Raw genomic sequence first — 20,241 nt, forward strand, 5'->3', positions numbered from 1 at the left:
TGGTTCGCTTGAAAATAATTTCTATGGAATTGAACTTCCTAAAATTGGAGAAGAAAATATTTATCCTTTGTTTGGATGATATATTTTTTTTTAGTAAATTTTAATTTTGGTCCTATGACTATAGGCGTCCTGTTAATTGCAGTCCACGACTTTCAAAAGTTTTAATTTAATACCTTGACTATGTAATTTTTATCAATTTTGGTCACTCCTGCCAAATTTCCGGTCAAATTTTGCCGAAAAAACATAATTCATCAATTAATGTTTAATCTGAGGGGCAAATTCGTCTTTTGAACTGTGGTCCGAATTAAGCAAAGTCAGTTTTTAACCCGGTTTTTTTGTCAAAATTTGGCCAAAATGACCAAAATTGATAAAAATTGCATAGTTAAGGTACTAAATTAACACTTTTGAAAGTCATGGACTGCAATTAACATGACCCCTATAGTCACATGACCAAAATTGAAATTTACTCATTTTTTTTTCAAAGACATTTGAATATCTCGAATTTGAGGAAAATGATTTCTTAATTCTTTTTGGTATTTTTTTTTTTCATAACGGTTGTGAATAAATGCTCAGCATATTCGGACAAAATTACCCTCATATGCATAATTATAAACAACTAATTAGCCCAAGCCGCGCCGCTTCTTTCTCTCTACTTGTCTCTTTTACCAATGTCCGTTACATGTTATCTCCCGATTTCTCCATTGAAATCAGTCTAACAGGTAGACAACCTTCCAATCTCTTTGATCAACGCTACAGTTTCGTTGTTTGGATGATAGTTTTTTTTTTTTTTTCCAGAGACGTTTGAATATCTCGAATTTGAGAAAAATAATTTTTTTATTCTTTTTGGTATTTTTTTTCGTAACGGTTGTGGATAAATATTCGGAAAAAACTACCCTTATATATATATATATATATATATATATATATATATATATATATATATATATATATACCAAACAAAGTAAAAACATGTTTTTCCTCAAATTTACAAGGCGTTTGGTTCGCTTGAAAATAATTTCTATTGAATTAAACTTTCTAAAATTGGAGAAGAAAATATTTATCTTTTGTTTGGATGATAGTTTTTTTTTTTCAGAGACATTTGAATATCTCGAATTTGAGGAAAATAATTTCTTTATTCTTTTTGGTATTTTTTTTTTCGTAACGGTTGTGAATAAATGCTCAGCATTTCGGATGAAACTACCCCCATATGCATAATTATAAACAACTAATTAGCCCTAGCTGCGCCGCTTCTTTCTCTCCACTTGTCTCTTTTACCAATGTCCGTTACATGTTATCTCCCGATTTCTCCATATCATTGAAATCAGTCTAACAGATAGACATCCTTCCGATCTCTTCGATCAACGCTACAAATTCGTTGCTAGAACTTCGCAAGTCACACCACAAGAAATATCTTGTTGCTTCTTACCTTTTTGGTAATTTCGCGTTTCTCTTTATTTGTTTGTGTGATTTGTGCTTGATTTTTATAATTTTTGTTGTTATTTTAATATTGAGCTATCTGCTAATATTTGTGCTCGGAAACTAATTCAGTTTTGCAATTATGAAAAATTGATTTGTTCTTATTTTTTCTTATTATTTGCTCAAATTTGATTGCAAGCTTTGACCTCAAAGAATATAATTGATAACCTGAGGCTGAGGGTGGTGATTTAGTGTAATTGTCCTTATATTTTTCTTCTTTAAAAGTAATTGAAATATTCAGCTTTAATTTATATGTATTTCTTGGTAGCAATATTTTTTTAATACTGTTTGAAAGTTAATTTCCATATCTTAAATAATATTATACAGTTACTTAAAATGTCAATTTTTTTCAACATTTTCAACAAAAATACGAACAATAATATTTCATTTTTCCAAATTGAAAACACAATTTGAAAACAAGATATAAAATATACATAATCAATTATGTATATTTTATATCTTGTTTTCTTTTTGGTACAATGGAAATAAATATTGTTATTATAAATGTTGATACCTAGTCTACGTCCTTTCGAGTAGCAAATTATACTTGGGTCATGAATAAATGTTGATACCTAGTCTACGTCCTTTCGAGTAGCAAATTATACTTGGATCATGAATAAATGTTCCTTATTAGTTTACTGAAGATATGTTATTTGTGTATTAAAGCCTGAAGGTTTATTAGTTGGTAAAATAATAAATCTTTAGTTCATACCTTCAAAAAATAAACATTTAATGTATTAATATATATACTAATAATAACTTAATATTTTAAAAAATTGAATAAAAATATCTTCAACCAATCAAATAATAGAATAAAATTGTTATTATTTATCTTTTGTATTCTTATCTATTAAAGGTTCATCTGTTACCATCGATCTCACGAGCTTGCATCTACATACTCTGAAAATAAAATGGTTTTTGGTTCTTGGTGTTCTTCATTGAGGTATGTATGTGTTCTTGATTTGTATTTCCAGCTCATATTTTAGTTCTGTTGGTGTACTTTAATTTGATTATATTTTACTGTGGATCATGGTCTATGTAGCAACATAGATCGTGAAGTATGCATCATTTGAATTACACTTCAGTTTCATTTGACAATATTGCTATGTTTTTTTAGTTTCTCTCCACACTAGTTTCATTTTAACAATACTAAAATAACATTTTAATTCTACTATAGTTTCATTTGATAATATACGTTACTGCTTGAACTTTCTTTTTTTTTTTTTTCATTTTTCACACACACTAGTTTAATTATAGTAATGTTGATGTAATATTTGTTGCCCTTTTGGTCATTCGACAATATATGTTATGATATGGCTCTGGATTTTAGTTTCATTTTCCACGCACACTAGTTTCATTATAGTAATACTAAAGTATCATTTTAATTATACTACAGTTTCATTTGACAATAATGTACTATGTTTTTAGTTTCATTATACTAACAGAAAAATATCATTTTAATTCTACTACAGTATCATTTGACGATCATGGCCTATGGTCCACTATATAACATCTGCCACCACTACTTCGGGTTTGATAAATTGCTTCAATTCATCGTCAATGTTGTACGTTGGTTTAACATGAAAAATAAAAAGAAAGATTTGATACCAGGCGATGATACCGACTATATCTCAATGCTGCCTGACCCGATTATTCATCATATCTTTTCCTTCCTTCCTATCGATGAGGTTGCCCGTACTTGTATTTTATCCAAGGAATGGAAACGCATTTGGCTCTCTTACCCCACTGTTGATTATCATTTTGAGTTCTGTATTCATAGAAGGATAGGCTTCTATGGGTTGTAATATGATAGGCTTCTATGGGTTATAATATGATATGATGTATTAAGAAGATTGGGTATGTAGCATCATCATATCATGTTTTAAGATTAGTTTCGCAGACAATCTACCCTTGCTAATTAAACGTATTATCATATAATAGACGTTTGAATTGCTTGATTTTAATTCATTTTATGAGATGCGCAAAATGCGGCCAATCGTTATGGTGTGCAACTGTGGTGCAATCGTGGTGCACACGGTTGTAAAACGATGCTGTTTCATTTATTAAAAAAAAAAAATCTCGTTCGGATTGTCGTTAACGGCATTAGGCGGTTTCCTTTCGTATTCAAACAGTAGGATATATCCATAATTTCATAATTATATATTCATAATTTGATAACAGTACATTCAGAAATAATAACTACACTTTCATAATTTCATATCCATATATTCATAATTTCACAACTAGACATTCATAATTACATAACTTCATATTAAGAATTCTTAAAGTGCTTGTTCACAGATAACTAGATGTGCATAATTGCATAACTACACATCCATAATTTCAAAACTATATATCCATAACTTCATAACTATATATCCATAACTTCATAACTATATATTCAGACTTGCATAACTATATATTCATAATTACACGTCGATTGGAGGTTTGTAATAAATAAAAAATAAAAAAAATAAAAAAATATTTGATCGGTGGAGTTAAACGGTGCCACTAATGGCACCGTTACTCCATCATAGTAAAACGGTGTCGTTTTGCAACCGTGTGCACCATGCATGGTGCACACGGTTGCACAACATAATTATATCATCAACCAAACAAAGTAAAAACTTGTTTTTCCTCAAATTTAAAGGCGTTTGGTTCACTTGAAAATAATTTCTATGGAATTGAACTTCCTAAAATTGGAGAAGAAAATATTTATCCATTGTTTGGATGATAGATTATTTTTTTTCAAAGATATTTGAATACCTCGAATTTGAGGAAAATGATTTATTTATTCTTTTTGGTATTTTTTTCGTAACGATTGTGAATAAATGCTCACCGCTTTTTTCGTAACGGTTGTGAATAAATGCTCACCGCTTTTTTCGTAATTAATTAGCCCTAGCTGCACCGCTTCTTTCTCTCTACTTGCTTCTTTTACCAATGTTACATGTTATCTTCCGATTTCTCCATTGAAATCAGTCTAAAAGGTAGACAATCTTCCGATTTCGTCGATCAACGATACAGTTTCGTTGCTAGATTTTCGCAAGTCACAACACAAGAAATATCTTGTTGTTTCTTACTTTTTGGTAATTTCGCGTTTCTCTTTATTTGTTTGTGTGATTTGTGCTTGATTTTTATAATTTTTGTTGTTATTTTAATAGTGAGCTATCTGCTAGTATTTGTGCTCAAAAACTAATTCAGTTTTGCTACTATGAAAATTTGATTTGTTCTTATTTTTTCTTATTATTTGCTAAAATTTGATTACAAGCTTTGACCTCAAAGAATATATAATTGATAACCTGAGGGTGGTGATTTAGGCTGTGTTTGGAAACCTGGAAAATGATTTCTGAAAATCATTTTTCGAGTTTTTCATGTTTGGATGGGGTTGGAAAATCCAGTCAACGAAAAACACATTTTTCGTTGATTGGAAAAAATAAACCCAATTTGGCGGAAAACGACTTCCACCAAAACTCCGGAAATCAGATACTGTGGAAACCAGAGAGAAGTTCTCTCTGGTTTCCGGTGAAAAGCGTAAAAAAAAATAATAATAATAAAATAAAATTGAGAAGAAGAGATGAACTCTAGTTTCCGCAAACGGAAACCAGTCTGGTTATTGGTTTCCGGCTGTGGAAACCAGAGAGAAGGGAAACCAGAGATCGAGAAGTTCTCTCTGGTTTCCACCGTCCTTTTTTTTTGTTGTTCTTTTTTTTTTTAATTTTTTAACTTTTTAATAATTAATATTATTTGATTTTAAAAAATAAATATTATTATAAATATTTTTTTATTTTAAACAAAATAATTAATTATATAAAATGTTTAATTATACAATTCTACCTCATTTTTTAGAAAATGGACCAAACACACAAAAACAGTTTTCTGTTGTGCTGCCAAATACGAGAAAGGAAATTATTTTTCGGAAAATGACTCATTTTTCAAAAAAATATTTTTCAGGAGTCATTTTTCTACTTTCCAAATAGACCCTTAGTGTATTTGTCCTTCTATTTTTCTTGTTTGAAAGTAATTGAAATATTCAGCTTTAATTTATATGTATTTCTTGGTAGCAATATTTTTTTTAATACTGTTTGAAGGTTAATTTTCAGATCTTAAATAATATTACGCAGTTACTTAAAATGTCAATTTTTCTCAACATTTTCAACAAAAATACAAACAATAATATTTTTTTTTTCCAAATGGAAAACATAATAAGTTGAAAACAAGATATAAAATATACATAATCAATTATGTATATTTTATATCTTGTTTTCTTTTTGTACAATAGAAATAAATATTGTTATTATAAATGCTTGATACCTAGTCGTCTACGTCCTTTCGAGTGGGAAATTATACTTGGATCATAAATAAATGTTCCTTATTAGTATATTGAAGGTATGTTATTTGTGTACTAAAGTCTGATGGTTCATTGTTTGGTAAAATAATGAAATCTTTAGTTCACAAATATTTTTTTTTTTTGAAGGATAAATAACTTTATTCAGACTTAAGAACTATATTGTTCAATAACTTTTTTAATTCACAAATAATTTACCTTCAAAAATAAACATTATATATATATATATATATATATATATATATATATATATATATATATATATATATATATATATTAGTAATAACTTAATATTTTTAAAAAAAATTGAATAAAAATATCTTCATAATAATAGAATAAAATTGTTATTATTTATCTTTTGTATTCTTATCTATTAAAGGTTCATTTGTTATCATCGATCTCAGCTCTTTGGAAGATCAGAGCTTGCACCTACCTACCCTGAAAATAAAATGGTTTTTGGTTCTTGGGGTTCTTTATTGAGGTATGTATGTGTTCTTGATTTGTATTTCCAGTTCATGTTTTAGTTCTATTGCTGTACTTTAATTTGAAATTTTACTATGGATCATGGTCCATGTAGCAACATAGATCGTGAAGTATGCATCATTTTAATTACACTTCAGTTTTATTTGATAATATTGTTATGTTTTTTTAGTTTCTCTCCACACTAGTTTCATTATAGCAATACTAAAGTATCATTTTAATTCTACTATAGTTTCAGTTGATAATATACATTATAGCTTGAACTCTATTTTTTGTTTTTTTTTTTTTCATTTTTCACACACACTAGTTTAATTATAGTAATGTTGATGTAATATTTGATGCACTTTAGGTCATTCGACAATATATGTTATTATATGACTCTGGATTTTAGTTTCATTTTCCACGCACACTAGTTTCATTATAGTAATACTAAAGTATCATTTTAATTATACTACAGTTTTATTTGACAATAATGTACTATGTTTTTAGTTTCATTATACTAATAGAAAAGCATCATTTTAATTCTAGTACAGTTTCATTTGACGATCATGGCCTATGGTCCACTATATAACATCTGCCACCACTACTTCGGGTTTGATAAATTGCTTCAATTCATCGTCAATGTTGTACGTTGGTTTAACATGAAAAATAAAAAGAAAGATTTGATACCAGGCGATGATACCGACTATATCTCAATGCTGCCTGACCCGATTATTCATCATATCTTTTCCTTCCTTCCTATCGATGAGGTTGCCCGTACTTGTATTTTATCCAAGGAATGGAAACGCATTTGGCTCTCTTACCCCACTGTTGATTATCATTTTGAGTTCTGTATTCATAGAAGGATAGGCTTCTATGGGTTGTAATATGATAGGCTTTTATGGGTTGTAATATGATATGATATGATGTAGTAAGAAGATTGGGTATGTAGCATCATCATATCATGTTTTAAGATTAGTTTCGCAGACAATCTACCATAGCTAATTAAACGTATTATCATTATGGATTCTATCATACAATAGATGTTTGAATTGCTTGATTTTAATTCATTTTATGAGATGCGCAAAATGCGGCCAATTGTTATGCCACAATCGTTATGTACTTATGTTGTGCAACCGTTGTGCAATCGTGGTGCAACCGTTGTGCACACGGTTGCAAAACGACGCTGTTTCATTAAAAAAAAAAAAAAAAAAAAAAAAAAAAAAATCTTTCGGATTGTCGTTAACGGCATTAGGCGGTTTCCTTTCGTATTCAAATAGTAGGATATATCTATAATTTCATAACTATATATCCAGAATTACATAATTATATATTCATAATTTCACAACAGTACATTCAAAAATAATAACTACACAATACACATTCATAATTTCATATCCATATATTCATAATTTCACAACTAGACATTCATAATTACATAACTCCATATTCAGAATTCTTAAAGTGCTTGTTCACAGAGAACTATATGCATAATTGCATAACTACACATCCATAATTTCAAAACTATATATCCATAACTTCATAACTATTTATCTATAACTTCATAACTATATATCCATAATTACACGTCGATTGAAGTTTTTGTAATAAATAAAAAATAAAAAAATATTTGATTGGTGGAGTTAAACGGTGCCACTAATGACACCGTTACTCCATCATAGTAAAACGGTGTCGTTTTGCAACCGTGTGCACCATGCATGGTGCATACGGTTGCACAACATAATTTGCGGTTATGCAATGGACTGCAAGGTGGACCTGGGTAAAAAACGATGTCATTTTGCTTTAAAACGACCGTTTGGATTTTTAAAATATACAGAAAATAAAAAATTGCTTTCTTTCTTGCCGTTTGTCTTCATAATTCGTTCTTCTATATTCACAATTTTAGAACTCTATATTTACAATTTTAGAACTGAATATTCACAATTTTATATTTCAATATACAAAATTACAGAACTCTATATTCACAATTACAGAACTCTATATTCAACAGTATAACGCAATTCTTGAATATATATTCACAATTTTTGAACTCTATATTCACAAAATATATATTACAAGTGCAAGTAACAGTTTCATATAGTGCACTTCAATGCATGTAAAATGTATTACAAGTGCAGGTAAAATGTATTACAGGTGCAAGTAAAATTTATACTGAGCATCAAAACTAAGTGCATCTGATGTTATAACTAGGTGCACCTATTGTTATAAGTAGTTGCACCTAGGTGCATGAATGTTAACCAGACAAAATTACATGCACTTATAGGTGAAAGTAGGTGCACTTGTAAATGATTATCTGCACTTTTTATTTCCAAAGATGCACCAACTACTTGCACTCATAACACGTTTACATGCACTAAAGTTCGAGTTATTTATGAAAATACCACCGCGTCATTTGTTTTTAAAATTACATATGATTCGTTGATCTGGACATGTGGACGGCACTGAATGGCTCTCAGTTCTCTCCTGGGCGCACACACAGATGAGGACATATTCTTAACTGCTTAAGGTTAATTTTTTAAAAGAGTTAATACCTATTTTGGCCCCTCGACTATTGGAAAATAGCTGATTTAGTATCAGAAAATTAAAAGTCATACACACACACACACACACAGATGAGGACATATGCTTAAGGTTAATTTATTAAAAGAGTTAATACCTATTTTGGCCCCTCGACTATTGGGTAATAGCTGATTTAGTATCAGAAAATTAAAAGTACAAAATTTAGTCCTCTAACTTATAAAATCGACTCCATTTGATTTTCCGTTACAAATGTCATCCAATAACCGTTATTTAGAGGGACAAAAACATCAATCACTATTCTCAACCCCCTTTCTCAAGTCTTTCCTCTATGGTTTGTAATCCTGACGTCATCCGCCGCATTGGTACTAGCCGAAGATAAGAGGGAGAGAGGATGTTGGTGGTGGAGGGTGGTATTGTGCATGGTATAAGAGCATCCATAATAGTGAAAAGATATAGATTTTTGAGGAATAATTGTAAGTGTAATTAGAAAAGAGAATAAGAGATGGGAGAGAAAAAAATAAAACAAAAAATAAAACAAAACTTATTTTATATATATATATATATATATATATATATATATATATATATATATATATATATATATATATATATATTTCTCAAAAACCGTGTATAAACTTTGCATTATTATGTAGATGCTCTAACAATTGATCATAAGACTTCAAGAGACGTTCAATAGCTGCCTTTTAGTTTTATAGCCTTCCAATAACGTACTTTTAACTCTAGTATTTCATTATTTTATTCCCCACCTAAAAATATAAAAACTGGAATATCATATTATTATTGGAGTATTATTTTCTAAATTGCGTCAAACAGAACTATACAGTACCAGCAAGAACTGTCACAAGGTCCATGGTTATATTAAAATATATAAGTATATAATACTACTAGTTCTCACTTCTCAGGTACAACAGGGAAACCACTGAAATTAAATATACAACATTTTCCCAGTCTTTACAACGCTACTAGGCAGTTACAGGCCTCATTTAGAGATTCAAATGCTAATCCTCCTCCTAATATTTCTTCAAAACTTGTTTACTATACAATGTGTAGAATGTAGAGCCATCCATCCATCCATCATAATGATGTTTAATGTTTCACACCTGCAAAGCACAATCCCACTTCAGCTTGGGCCTGCAGATCTTCCAGCACTTTAACAAGTTTCTCCCGGGACATTGCAGTTTCAGTTTGTTCCGACAGGATTTTCCTCACTCTTCACAGGCATATGCAAGCACAAAAACGGCAATAAATCAGCAAACTTCATTAGCACGCGTACCACCATTTCAAACATCGAAAACACACCATATGATCACTTTATAAATCCATCTAACAAAAAAGGTTTTGGTGGCAGCCTATGCTCCAACCCAAGATATCACACCATATATCTTAAATTAATGCAAATACTCAGAAACACATTGGGGGTGTTTGGTAAATGGCTATTAGCTGATTGAGTTAGTGAGTTTGACTAGTTGATAGCATTAGCTGATTGTAGAAAAGCGTTTGGTAAATTAGTTGTTAGCTGTTAGCTGATTACATACAAAATGACTTTCTCAAAAAGCTACTTTGAACAGCTTTTTGAATTTTAGCATTTTGGAGCAATAAGTTGTTAGAAAAAGCTAATTAATCAAAACTCATATCGATTGTTTAACCAAGTCAAACAGCTAATAGTGGTCAAATAAGCAAAAATTGACTGATAGGCTAACTATTTTACCAAACAGGGCCATTGAATATTTTGGGTTGGAGTAATACAAAACACATTCAAAAATATCTCCGTATTTAAGCAAACGTGACTTCATAAGATAAATCATTGCAGTGTTTGAACTTACCTTTGAACTATTGCAGTGTCTCCATGACCAGTGCAAATAACAAGCATGGCATTTGGAGGTAGATTGGCATAGAGGCTTCTAACCCTAACATCCATACGATTAAGAATGTTCTTCAATTCAGGTGTTATCTCATATTTGATGTTTTTTCTGTTCGAAGACTTCTTCTCACATGTTAGCATTGCTATCATCTGTGCTAACTTTCTATTTAGCTTCTCAGCATCATCTGCTTCCTTCTTGAAGTAGGAATGCAATTCTGAAAATTGGGTCCAAATAAAATGGACCTTGTCATTTCTCGCCTACAAAGACAACAAAGCAATATAATAATTAGCTAGCTATTAACTAATGTAGTCTACATCCTTAACCTTATTGTTCAACAACAGGAGATACAAGCCTCCTCTCCCTACCTCTTTATTGGCTTTTGCAAGAGCTTCGTCATCAGATGATACTGCAATTGAGTGGGATGACTCTGAGGCATATCTTTTCACTATGTACATATTATCAATTATGGAGGATGTTTTCCCAGAGTCACTCAAAACTGTGAGGAGTTTCTTTCGCAGGAGTGGTTGAGGCGAACCAAAATCAGGTCCTAGTTTCAGAAATTCAAAATAAATAAAGAAATTTCAGAAATCAGAATGTTGTAAAAGTTAATTCCACCCAAACCCATTCTATTTCCATCACTTCATTACAAATGAGATTTCATATTTACAATTTATCAACTCTATCAGGCTATTGGTGCCATAAAATATTTTCCCTATTATAAATAGCATGGTTGCAGTAAGCGCTAGGCGCTAGTCGGGCGGTGGCAGCAAACTAAAATAAATAAATTTGTGCACGTGTGTGGGTAGATATATATATATATATATATATATATATATATATATATATATATATATATATAGGGTTGAGTTCAAATGAGGACAGCAATATATAGAGGACTGTGAGGACAAATAATGGGCACACAACAAATTAATACCAGGCACACAACTTAATACATAATGGCACACAAGAATAAATGTAAACATCAGGTTTCGAACTCAGGCTCTATAAATTAGCAAATCTAGCACGCGACATACAAACTGTGGCACACGACTACATTCGGCTATGCACACAACATACCGGCTAATGGCACACGCTACATCTGTCCTCACCAGTCCTCTATAATATACTTGTCCTCATTTGAATACACACACACACACACACACACACACACACACACACACACACACACATATATATATATATATATATATATATATATATATATATATATATATATAATGAAAAAAAATTAGCAAGGCTCACTTGGCCAAGTTAGGCGCCTAGGCCGATTTTTGCAACAGTGGTAAATAGACAGATTAAATGGCAAGTTTAAGCCCATTTGCAGGGCAAAACAGTAAATTCTTACTATAATTTTACTCCAATAAAGCATTAATAATATATACTCCGTATTATTATCTGATTTATTACAAAAGTATTGTAATAATTATGTAAGCCCTGCAACACTATGAGCAATTTTGATTACAGAAGTTTGTGTGTTGCACACAAAGAAGATAACAGACTTACCATTTCGAATCTTTAGTATGGCCAGCTCCATTGCAGCTCTTGCGTCTTCAATGCTATCATGCCCATTTCCAGAATCTTGTATCTGCCTCCCAAGAAATCTCCTGCTTAGAACACGAAGTGCAGTTTTGAATGATCTTCCCTTTGGGTGTTTGTACAGTATGGCAGTGTCAATCACCAAATTGTGAATGATCTTTAGAGCTGACAAATCATTCTCTAAGGAGTGTCCAATCAGAACAGTTTCTTTAAAGACCAGTTGTAGAAAATCCTCCTGAAGAAATGTGCAACAGTTAAAACCATAGAGGAGAAATATATAAGGTGAGAATTTAGTATACCAAGCAGACTAGAAGTCAGAGAAGTCCACTGTCCACAATTATGTAAAAGTTTCTTTTTCAATGAGGAATGAAGAAATTATACAGCAGAAGGCCCTGATAATAAACTTATAAACCTGAATATCTTTAAGAGTGGTAGTCACACCATCCAACATCTCATGCGTGATTCCGCTGTACCTGAAAGAAAAAATCAGAATTGCCAAAATATGGCCATCATGCTATAAATACAATGTCACTACTAATAAGATGGGCAATATAGATTCTAATTCCATTTATGTAATTGCATCTTCACTTCAAGCCAGAGGTGGCAAAAGTGTAGAACTTAATTCATGTCACATATAAGAACATTTATAATATAAAATTAAAAAATATATATATGTGTATCTAAGATGAACAAACAATCTCTAGAGTGATTTCAAAAAAAACAATCTCTAGAGTTGAACAGTTATATCCAGAATGCTCTCCCCAAGCAAATGCCCTTGATTAATTTATGAATTAGGAATTTCCATGCAATGATAATAGTATACCCTACAAGCATCAGCAAGGGCTCTCCTCATTTCTATACCAAAGTAACATATTTGCTGATACTTCTATTCTTTTAGATAAAAATGACTTCTTTCAACAAGGCCAAATCTGAGCCCTCAATGTCAAGGGTAAATCCAGAAATAATCAATTAAATTTAAATGCACAATAGGACATTAAATAAAGTTTACTTAATCTGTGGCTTCTCCTACTCATGACTATTTTTTGAGGATGGGAGTACTATCATCAAATTCTTCTGTTGCATTAAGTTATAGAATATAGACCTATAGCCTTATAGAAGGAAAGAATCCATACTATTCTCAAAATCAGAATAACATATGCATTATATTATTGAAGCAACTCATTGAATGCAGCAGAATGTCCCAACTATGGTTATGATTCATGTCAGCCTCTGTTTTATCAAAACGGTATTTAGTACAAAAGAGATGCAAAAATGAACAATTAACTAATAAAGAAATATCAATATTAAAGGTCATATGAGAGATCGTTTTAATTTCACTTTCATTGCAAGGAATGAAAAGAAGAATTTCGCTTGTCTACAGTTCCTTATGTTGACATCATTATTAAGATATATGGAGAATTCCTTATGAAAAGATAAGGTTTCTAGTAGTAGGGATAAAATTTACTCTGCACATCTTCATTCCCCATGCATTTAGCTTCAATAATTTTAATTGGAATTGTATATGAGTTAAATCCAGGCCCATATCCCCCATGTCCATCTCACCACCCAAATCTCAGACATAAAGAGATATATAAATGGTCAAAAAGAAAGAGTTATCAAGAACATACCTTGTGTTATAATCAATAATCTCATTAAGTGGCTTAACCAGTTTATCTAATACAACCTGCAATTTTTTTTTTTAATAAAATTACCCTTGATCAGAAAAAACTCAAGTATAAACTAAATGTATGAAATAAGCAAAAACTTGTCCAAAAATATTGCAAAAATCCCATACATAAGCTAGTATGACAGGGCCACATCACAATTTGCGAGATAGGCAGTTAAGCAGATTTCTTATATATGATATGTAATGCTGAGGCATGTAAAGTCAAGCTTTGCAAGATAGGCAGTTAAGCAGATTTCTTATATATGATATGTAATGTTGAGGCATGTACAGTCAAGCTTAACAATGCCCCCAGTCGAAGAGAGAATAAAAATGGAAGAGGAAGACCCCCTTCCATCCCAGATTGAATGTCTAGTTTTGTTTTTTAAAATTCCCTAAAATATTGTCCGCTTTCCATGAAGCAAAAAAAAAAAAAAAGTATTCCATGCTTTTACATCTAGAAGTTATAAGACACATTATTACAGTTTCCAACTTTATTAAACTAATAACGTGTCTTTCAAATTCACCTAACAAATTACCAAGTCAAATCCTTAAACTTGATATTCGGCTTATTCGCATAGACATGTAAAGTCAAAACAAAACATTCAAAATGGATAAAGAAAAATATAATCAGTGTATGGAACTCTGAATACAATGGGATTGATTAAAAGACGGATACACATCATAGAAACAGTTAAATAATATGAACAATTTACCATACTGAACAAGTACCTCACATAGGAAGATAAGTAAAGACATGGATGGTGAATACCTGCCCTTGAAAATTTACAAGTGTGACTCTGGTGAGTTCAAATCCTTCATTTGTAATACACTAGCCATGTAAAACATTTAAAAGAAACAAAAATAAATAACGAAAGTAAGATGAATCATATTCTCAATGATGATGACTATAAATAAGAAAATTGTATCCCTCCACCCTACCACCTCCCAACCAAAAAAAGAAAAAAGGATCCAGACAAGGGAAAAGAAAAACTATAAAGTAATATGAAGCTTGTTTAACTCATTACTATTATTAGCCAAGCATTTGAAAAATAATTAATAGTACAAAGGCCTTCTTCCAAACTAGAGAGCCTATAACCAGGAGAAACAATGTGGCAGCGGTCCAGGCTTTTCAAAACCATTCCAGTCAGAAAACCAGAAGCTTAACTCCTTTATTGAATTTAATAATTATCATTATTATTATAATTACCCTTGAAGAAGCAAAAGGCCAAAAAGGCAATCTGAAACAGAGAAGTAAAGAAAAACCAATGTTGGAATAGCTTATCCTCAAATCCTCACATTGTTGGAATAGCTTCTCTTCTCCAACGGGAAACCACAGTTACCAGATTCCAGGAGATAAAAAACACTTCCGAATTCTGATGGAGTCAAGGGTGACTAGCAATTTAAAATCAACCCTCCAGTGAGATATCACTAGAACTATCCTCTAAAAGAATGATTGCCATGTGAAATAGATAGATGTAAGGAGTTTGATGGAATGGGCTGGCCTAGGGAAATGCATAAGAAATTACCTACAAGATTAGATAATTACAAATTATGGGATACTCTAGGCAAGTGCTTTCTACAGTTGGAATGAGCAATCAGCAATCTCTTTTTTTTTCTTTTCTTTTTTTTGCATTTTACTTTTTCTGCTCTCAACTAGTACTATTTATGAAATACATTCAATGTACATCACTTGTGCATTTTAGTGCCTATATACATATTTTTATAAAACTATTTTAATATACTATTTCAAAAACCAATTGTTGAACCAATGAACCAACTAATCAACTATTGAACTGGTTGAACCATAAATTTTACTCAGTATTATTCATTGGTCATGCTATGATTTGCACCATTCACTGGTAAGAACTCATTGTTAAGAAAATGCATATTTCCTCTAGCTGGCATTTTGATGAATTAGGATTGGGAATATGACTAGCTCCAAATGGTTTAACGTGAAAGTGTAAATATGTGCAGATGCAGTGACTCAACAAGATAACATCAAAACACAGAAGCAAAACCATAGTTGTATAGTCATATTTCAAGAAGAAAATGCAAGCTTAGGAGTTAGGACAACAACATTGATGAATTAGATCAGTAATTTACCATCTCACAATCAAGTGCTAATATCTCATATGGATGAATTCCTGAAGGAGCAGGAAGTGTTGAGAGATATTCTGTTGAGAGAAAAGGGTAAGGAACTAAATACTCAATAAACTCAATGGAAATACTCTACAAAGAATTCAATGTAGAGATCCTTGGCACCTGGATGGTCACAACAGTATCCATTATCTTCCAGTTCCTTAGCAGTAAGAGTGTAATAAGTAATGGGGAATGGTATGCTTTTCTTAAGGTCAAGAAAAGTTGTAATCTCTGAGCCAGAATTTGTAGGCCCTGCATGAATGAAAAAGCATGTACCTTGTGAAAGGTCTGGTGAGACATTAAAAAAAACAGATTTTGCTTTCCCGAACACATTGTTTATTTATAGAATGCACAATTGTGATGGGTCAGTGAGTGAGGAGATGACCAATCAATATTAGTTCAATGTTCAAACCAATAACCTCGTAAATTAAAACTTAAAACGTCAGACCAAATGTTCTAATTGTTGGTCACAGACACTGAATTGATCTCCCGATACTCATTGGTTTCTTAGTTAACAAATATAAACACATTAAACACACTTGTATACTCAAGTCAACAAACTAAAACTATGGTCAGACATCAGGGTGAACCAAGAAAAAAATTCAGAGTAGCACTATTTAAGATTTTAAGTCACAGCAAAAAGTAAAAAAACAACCGATATAATTCACATAATGATACCAGACCTATGAAAATTTGAAACTTGACAAGCCATATGCCAATAAGTTGATACACCAAAGGCTCAACATGCCAAGACAATGGATTCTAACAATCACATTACTTTTCATGAATCTATCACAGTTATTTGTGGACCATATTTAGTTAAAATTGCTCAAATAACCAAACAAAGATGATGTTGATAAAGTACAGGTTCTTTCACTTAATGCCTTCTTGTTGCTCTCCATAGTCCATACTTTAGCATATAGAAATGTCTCTTACTGAAACATCCGTTACATCCCTTTTCCACAAGCAATTATTATCTGCATGTCTACACTCTACAGCATCTTTCAAACATCCCTACTTTCTTATTTTTTCATGTTGAAACTCAGACCTCAGTTACTCACAACATAGTTTAAAATGTGTATTCATGCTAAATTGGGAAACATGGTATAAAATGTAACAAATAACTTTGGAAGACAAAAGGATGATCATTTTATAAAGCAGACCTTGTTCAGACGTTTGAGCAATTGTTTGTTCAGCAACATCCCTTTTTCTTTTCATTTTGTAGGTAAGAAGTGCATCTATAGTTTGCGTTCCATCTGATACACAGCTAACATAAAGCAAAAACAATGCATAAATAATATTGGCAATAATTACAAGATATTGTCTCAAGGTTATTATATTGACCACCAACCTGAGAGCTAAAACTGCTCTTGGAATGCCACCACATTGTTTAAAACTTTTGAGAACTTTAGACTGGGACAAGTAAAGTGCAGCATCAAGGCCAGGCACATACAGCATAACCACTTTAGGAATCAAGGGCTTGTTCTACAGGGAGTGAAAATAAGATAGGGTGAGAGATACAGCTAGAGCTTTTAATTTCTAAGAAACGATATCACATTCTGTGGCAAATTTACAAGGAACTATAAACATATAGCATTTGCACACTACACCAAGCCTAACCTTCTTACTTTTATATGTTAAAGCATATTCATATATATAATGCCTTGAGCTACTAACTGTAAAACAAATTCATATGAATATGTACTACATGCTAATTATAACTCATATGAATATGTACTACACACTAATTATATACAAAATATGCATGTACATAAATCTTCTGGATTAAATCTCACTTTATATCCTATCATATTACAAGATAGACGGAAAGCATGTTTGCTCCCTTAGCAACTTCTACAAATCTGTTTTATTGGAGAAGGAAAGTTACATGGTATGGGACATGCAGTTACTACTAAACAATGGTTAAGAAAAGGATGGTCATTGCAGAAAATTTGTAGCCATGTTTTGCCCCAAAAACTATATAAACTTCATTGTTCTTTTCTTAGAGTTCAACTAAGACGTAGAGCTAAGACTACAAAATACCCCCATCCGCAAAAGTTAATATGATAATATCTGGCTATCCGCACATTCTGTAGATATGAAAAGGCAATAGTGGAAAGTAGCAAGTTCACAAATTATGTACCATATAAACACTGAATTTTGCCAAAGAACACAGAAAAAAGAAATTCTTTATTCCAACACATAAACATCTAGCCTTTTACAATTAACATAGTAAACTTGTAAAGAGTTGGTACTGTCCTTCACAAAAATACAAAATACCTCATTCCTCAAGCCTTTTACAATTAACATAGTATGTTTTCCATTATGATTCTGATTCAAGCATGTTTAAAGAAAAGCTGGCACATGCATATGTGCATACATGTAGACATATAGCAAAGGAACAATACTTAAAGGCAAGCAATGCAGTTTCATTACTTTGATGAAAACCCATGATGGCATGAATCCTTCAGCAAGCACCCAGGTGGCCAATCCTTGCACATCCTAGGTGAGCATATGAAACCCAGTTAAATTCAAGTTCTAAAAGAAATGGAAAACATATTTCAAGCTTTGGCAAGGCCATGAAAAGTGAAAACATACTTGCAAATTCAATGTTGAGTTGGCTTCTGGTTGCTTGAAAACAACTTCTGCTCTTGCCTACATAACAGAGCTGGACTGAGTACCAATGCTACTTATTTAGACAAAACAAGACCAATCAAACATTTTCTAACATGTTCATGAATAAATTTAGTCTAGAAAAGTCAGAATATCTCTTGTTGCATAACAGCATAAAGAGAACCTTGGATCATATTATCAGTTTAAGCAGTAATTAATCCTTCCCGCTTCAAGAAATGAATGAGTTACTATTGATATTTGGACTTTTACAAAGAAAATACCAATTACTATCATTGGGAATTCAAGGCCACCAGAAAATTTGCACTACATCAAAGTCATTTTTCCTATAAATGGAGGGGAAAAAAGATAACCAAGAAAAAAACAAGAGCATTTAAAGCTCAAATCCTTTTTGATAAGCACAGTAGTTCTACACCAAAAGGACACCAAAGAATGTCATCTATTTACCGCAATATAGAAGGCTACCATCATGTTATACGCTTAACACTTCCCAGTATTCTTTAAAACTCTAAACATTCAAGCTCAACATTTTAAGGCAAAAGAATATCTAAGTATCTATATGGAACGCCATGGCTATTGTCTTCTTATACACATTCCAATCTTCATTAGAACTGTAACCTTCCAAGCTCAAAATTTCAAAGCACTGAACTTTTAATCTAAAAACTACACAAACCATTTCCAAACAATCTTAATTCCTCATGTTACTACTGCTAACGATCACTTTATGCAAAAGAACTCCAATGTAATTCATACTAAACCCATAAAACCTATGAATTTCACCTACTGTGCACCAAAAGAAAACTTAATAAAAGCGGTGTTTCGCTAATTCCAACAATGTTTTCGAGTTCGATATCATATGATTGAAGATTGAAACCCCAAAAAAAGAAATAAAGTAACAACAAAATTTAAATTCCACAAAGCTACGCAGCAGTGTTGAAGAGAAATAAGTGCAAAACCTGCGGCCCATAAATATCAAAGAAGGCTTTATCGTCATTGCTGGATTTTTCTTCGACGGAATCTCTGGTTTGGTTGTTCGATGAATTCATCTCATTAAATATTTCTGAAAAAGGCGCTCTCGGGTTTGTGTTGTTGCAAAAGAAGAAGGCAGAGGGAGTAGAGAGCAAAGGTCTACCAACATAGGAGGAGAAAAAGATCCGGCTGGAAGCGGGTCAAAATTTGGACCTGTGTTATGATGTTTAAACCCTTTCCCTCCGTAATTTTTTTATTATTATAATAAAGAAACAATATCAAATAGACCACTGAACTTTTAAAGATTGTGCAATTAAATCGAGTAGTTATGCTGCATGGTGTATACGGATACAAAAACGACGTTGTTTTATTAAAAACGCGCGTCTCCCCTTTAAAAAAAAAAATCAGGTTCGATTCTTAGCAACAACATTATGTTGTTCATTCATTCTGAAATTTTAGTTCATAAATTATGGAATTTTAGTTCATTGATTCTGGAATTATAGTTCATCGATTCTGGAATTGTAGTTCATCGATTCTGAAATTTTAGTTCATAGATTCTGGAATTTTAGTTCATT

The 20,241-nt window shown here is 31.7% G+C and overlaps 1 protein-coding gene across 2 annotated transcripts; it reads right to left on the reverse strand.

Moving 5' to 3' along the window:
- Nucleotides 1–9,678: 9,678 nt before the first annotated feature.
- On the reverse strand, nt 9,679–19,874 carry LOC109160337 (small RNA degrading nuclease 5). Of its 2 annotated transcripts, none has more exons than XM_019308664.1 (14): nt 19,654–19,874; nt 18,665–18,721; nt 18,503–18,568; nt 17,418–17,551; nt 17,230–17,333; nt 16,190–16,318; nt 16,031–16,101; nt 14,697–14,756; nt 13,890–13,945; nt 12,674–12,734; nt 12,229–12,496; nt 11,070–11,251; nt 10,666–10,961; nt 9,679–10,052 (listed from the first exon to the last, which is right to left on the reverse strand). In XM_019308664.1, the coding sequence occupies exons 1-14, from the start codon at nt 19,741–19,743 to the stop codon at nt 9,929–9,931; spliced, it is 1,698 nt and encodes a 565-aa protein (XP_019164209.1). In that variant the 5' UTR covers nt 19,744–19,874; the 3' UTR covers nt 9,679–9,928. The 2 variants fall into 2 exon arrangements, with proteins under 2 accessions (XP_019164209.1, XP_019164208.1); XM_019308663.1 differs by having other exon boundaries at nt 16,190–16,354.
- Between the last annotated feature and the right edge of the window lie 367 nt (nt 19,875–20,241).

This window comes from Ipomoea nil, unplaced genomic scaffold (genome assembly GCF_001879475.1).
Source record: "Ipomoea nil cultivar Tokyo-kokei standard unplaced genomic scaffold, Asagao_1.1 scaffold2845, whole genome shotgun sequence".
Classification (NCBI taxonomy): domain Eukaryota; kingdom Viridiplantae; phylum Streptophyta; class Magnoliopsida; order Solanales; family Convolvulaceae; genus Ipomoea; species Ipomoea nil.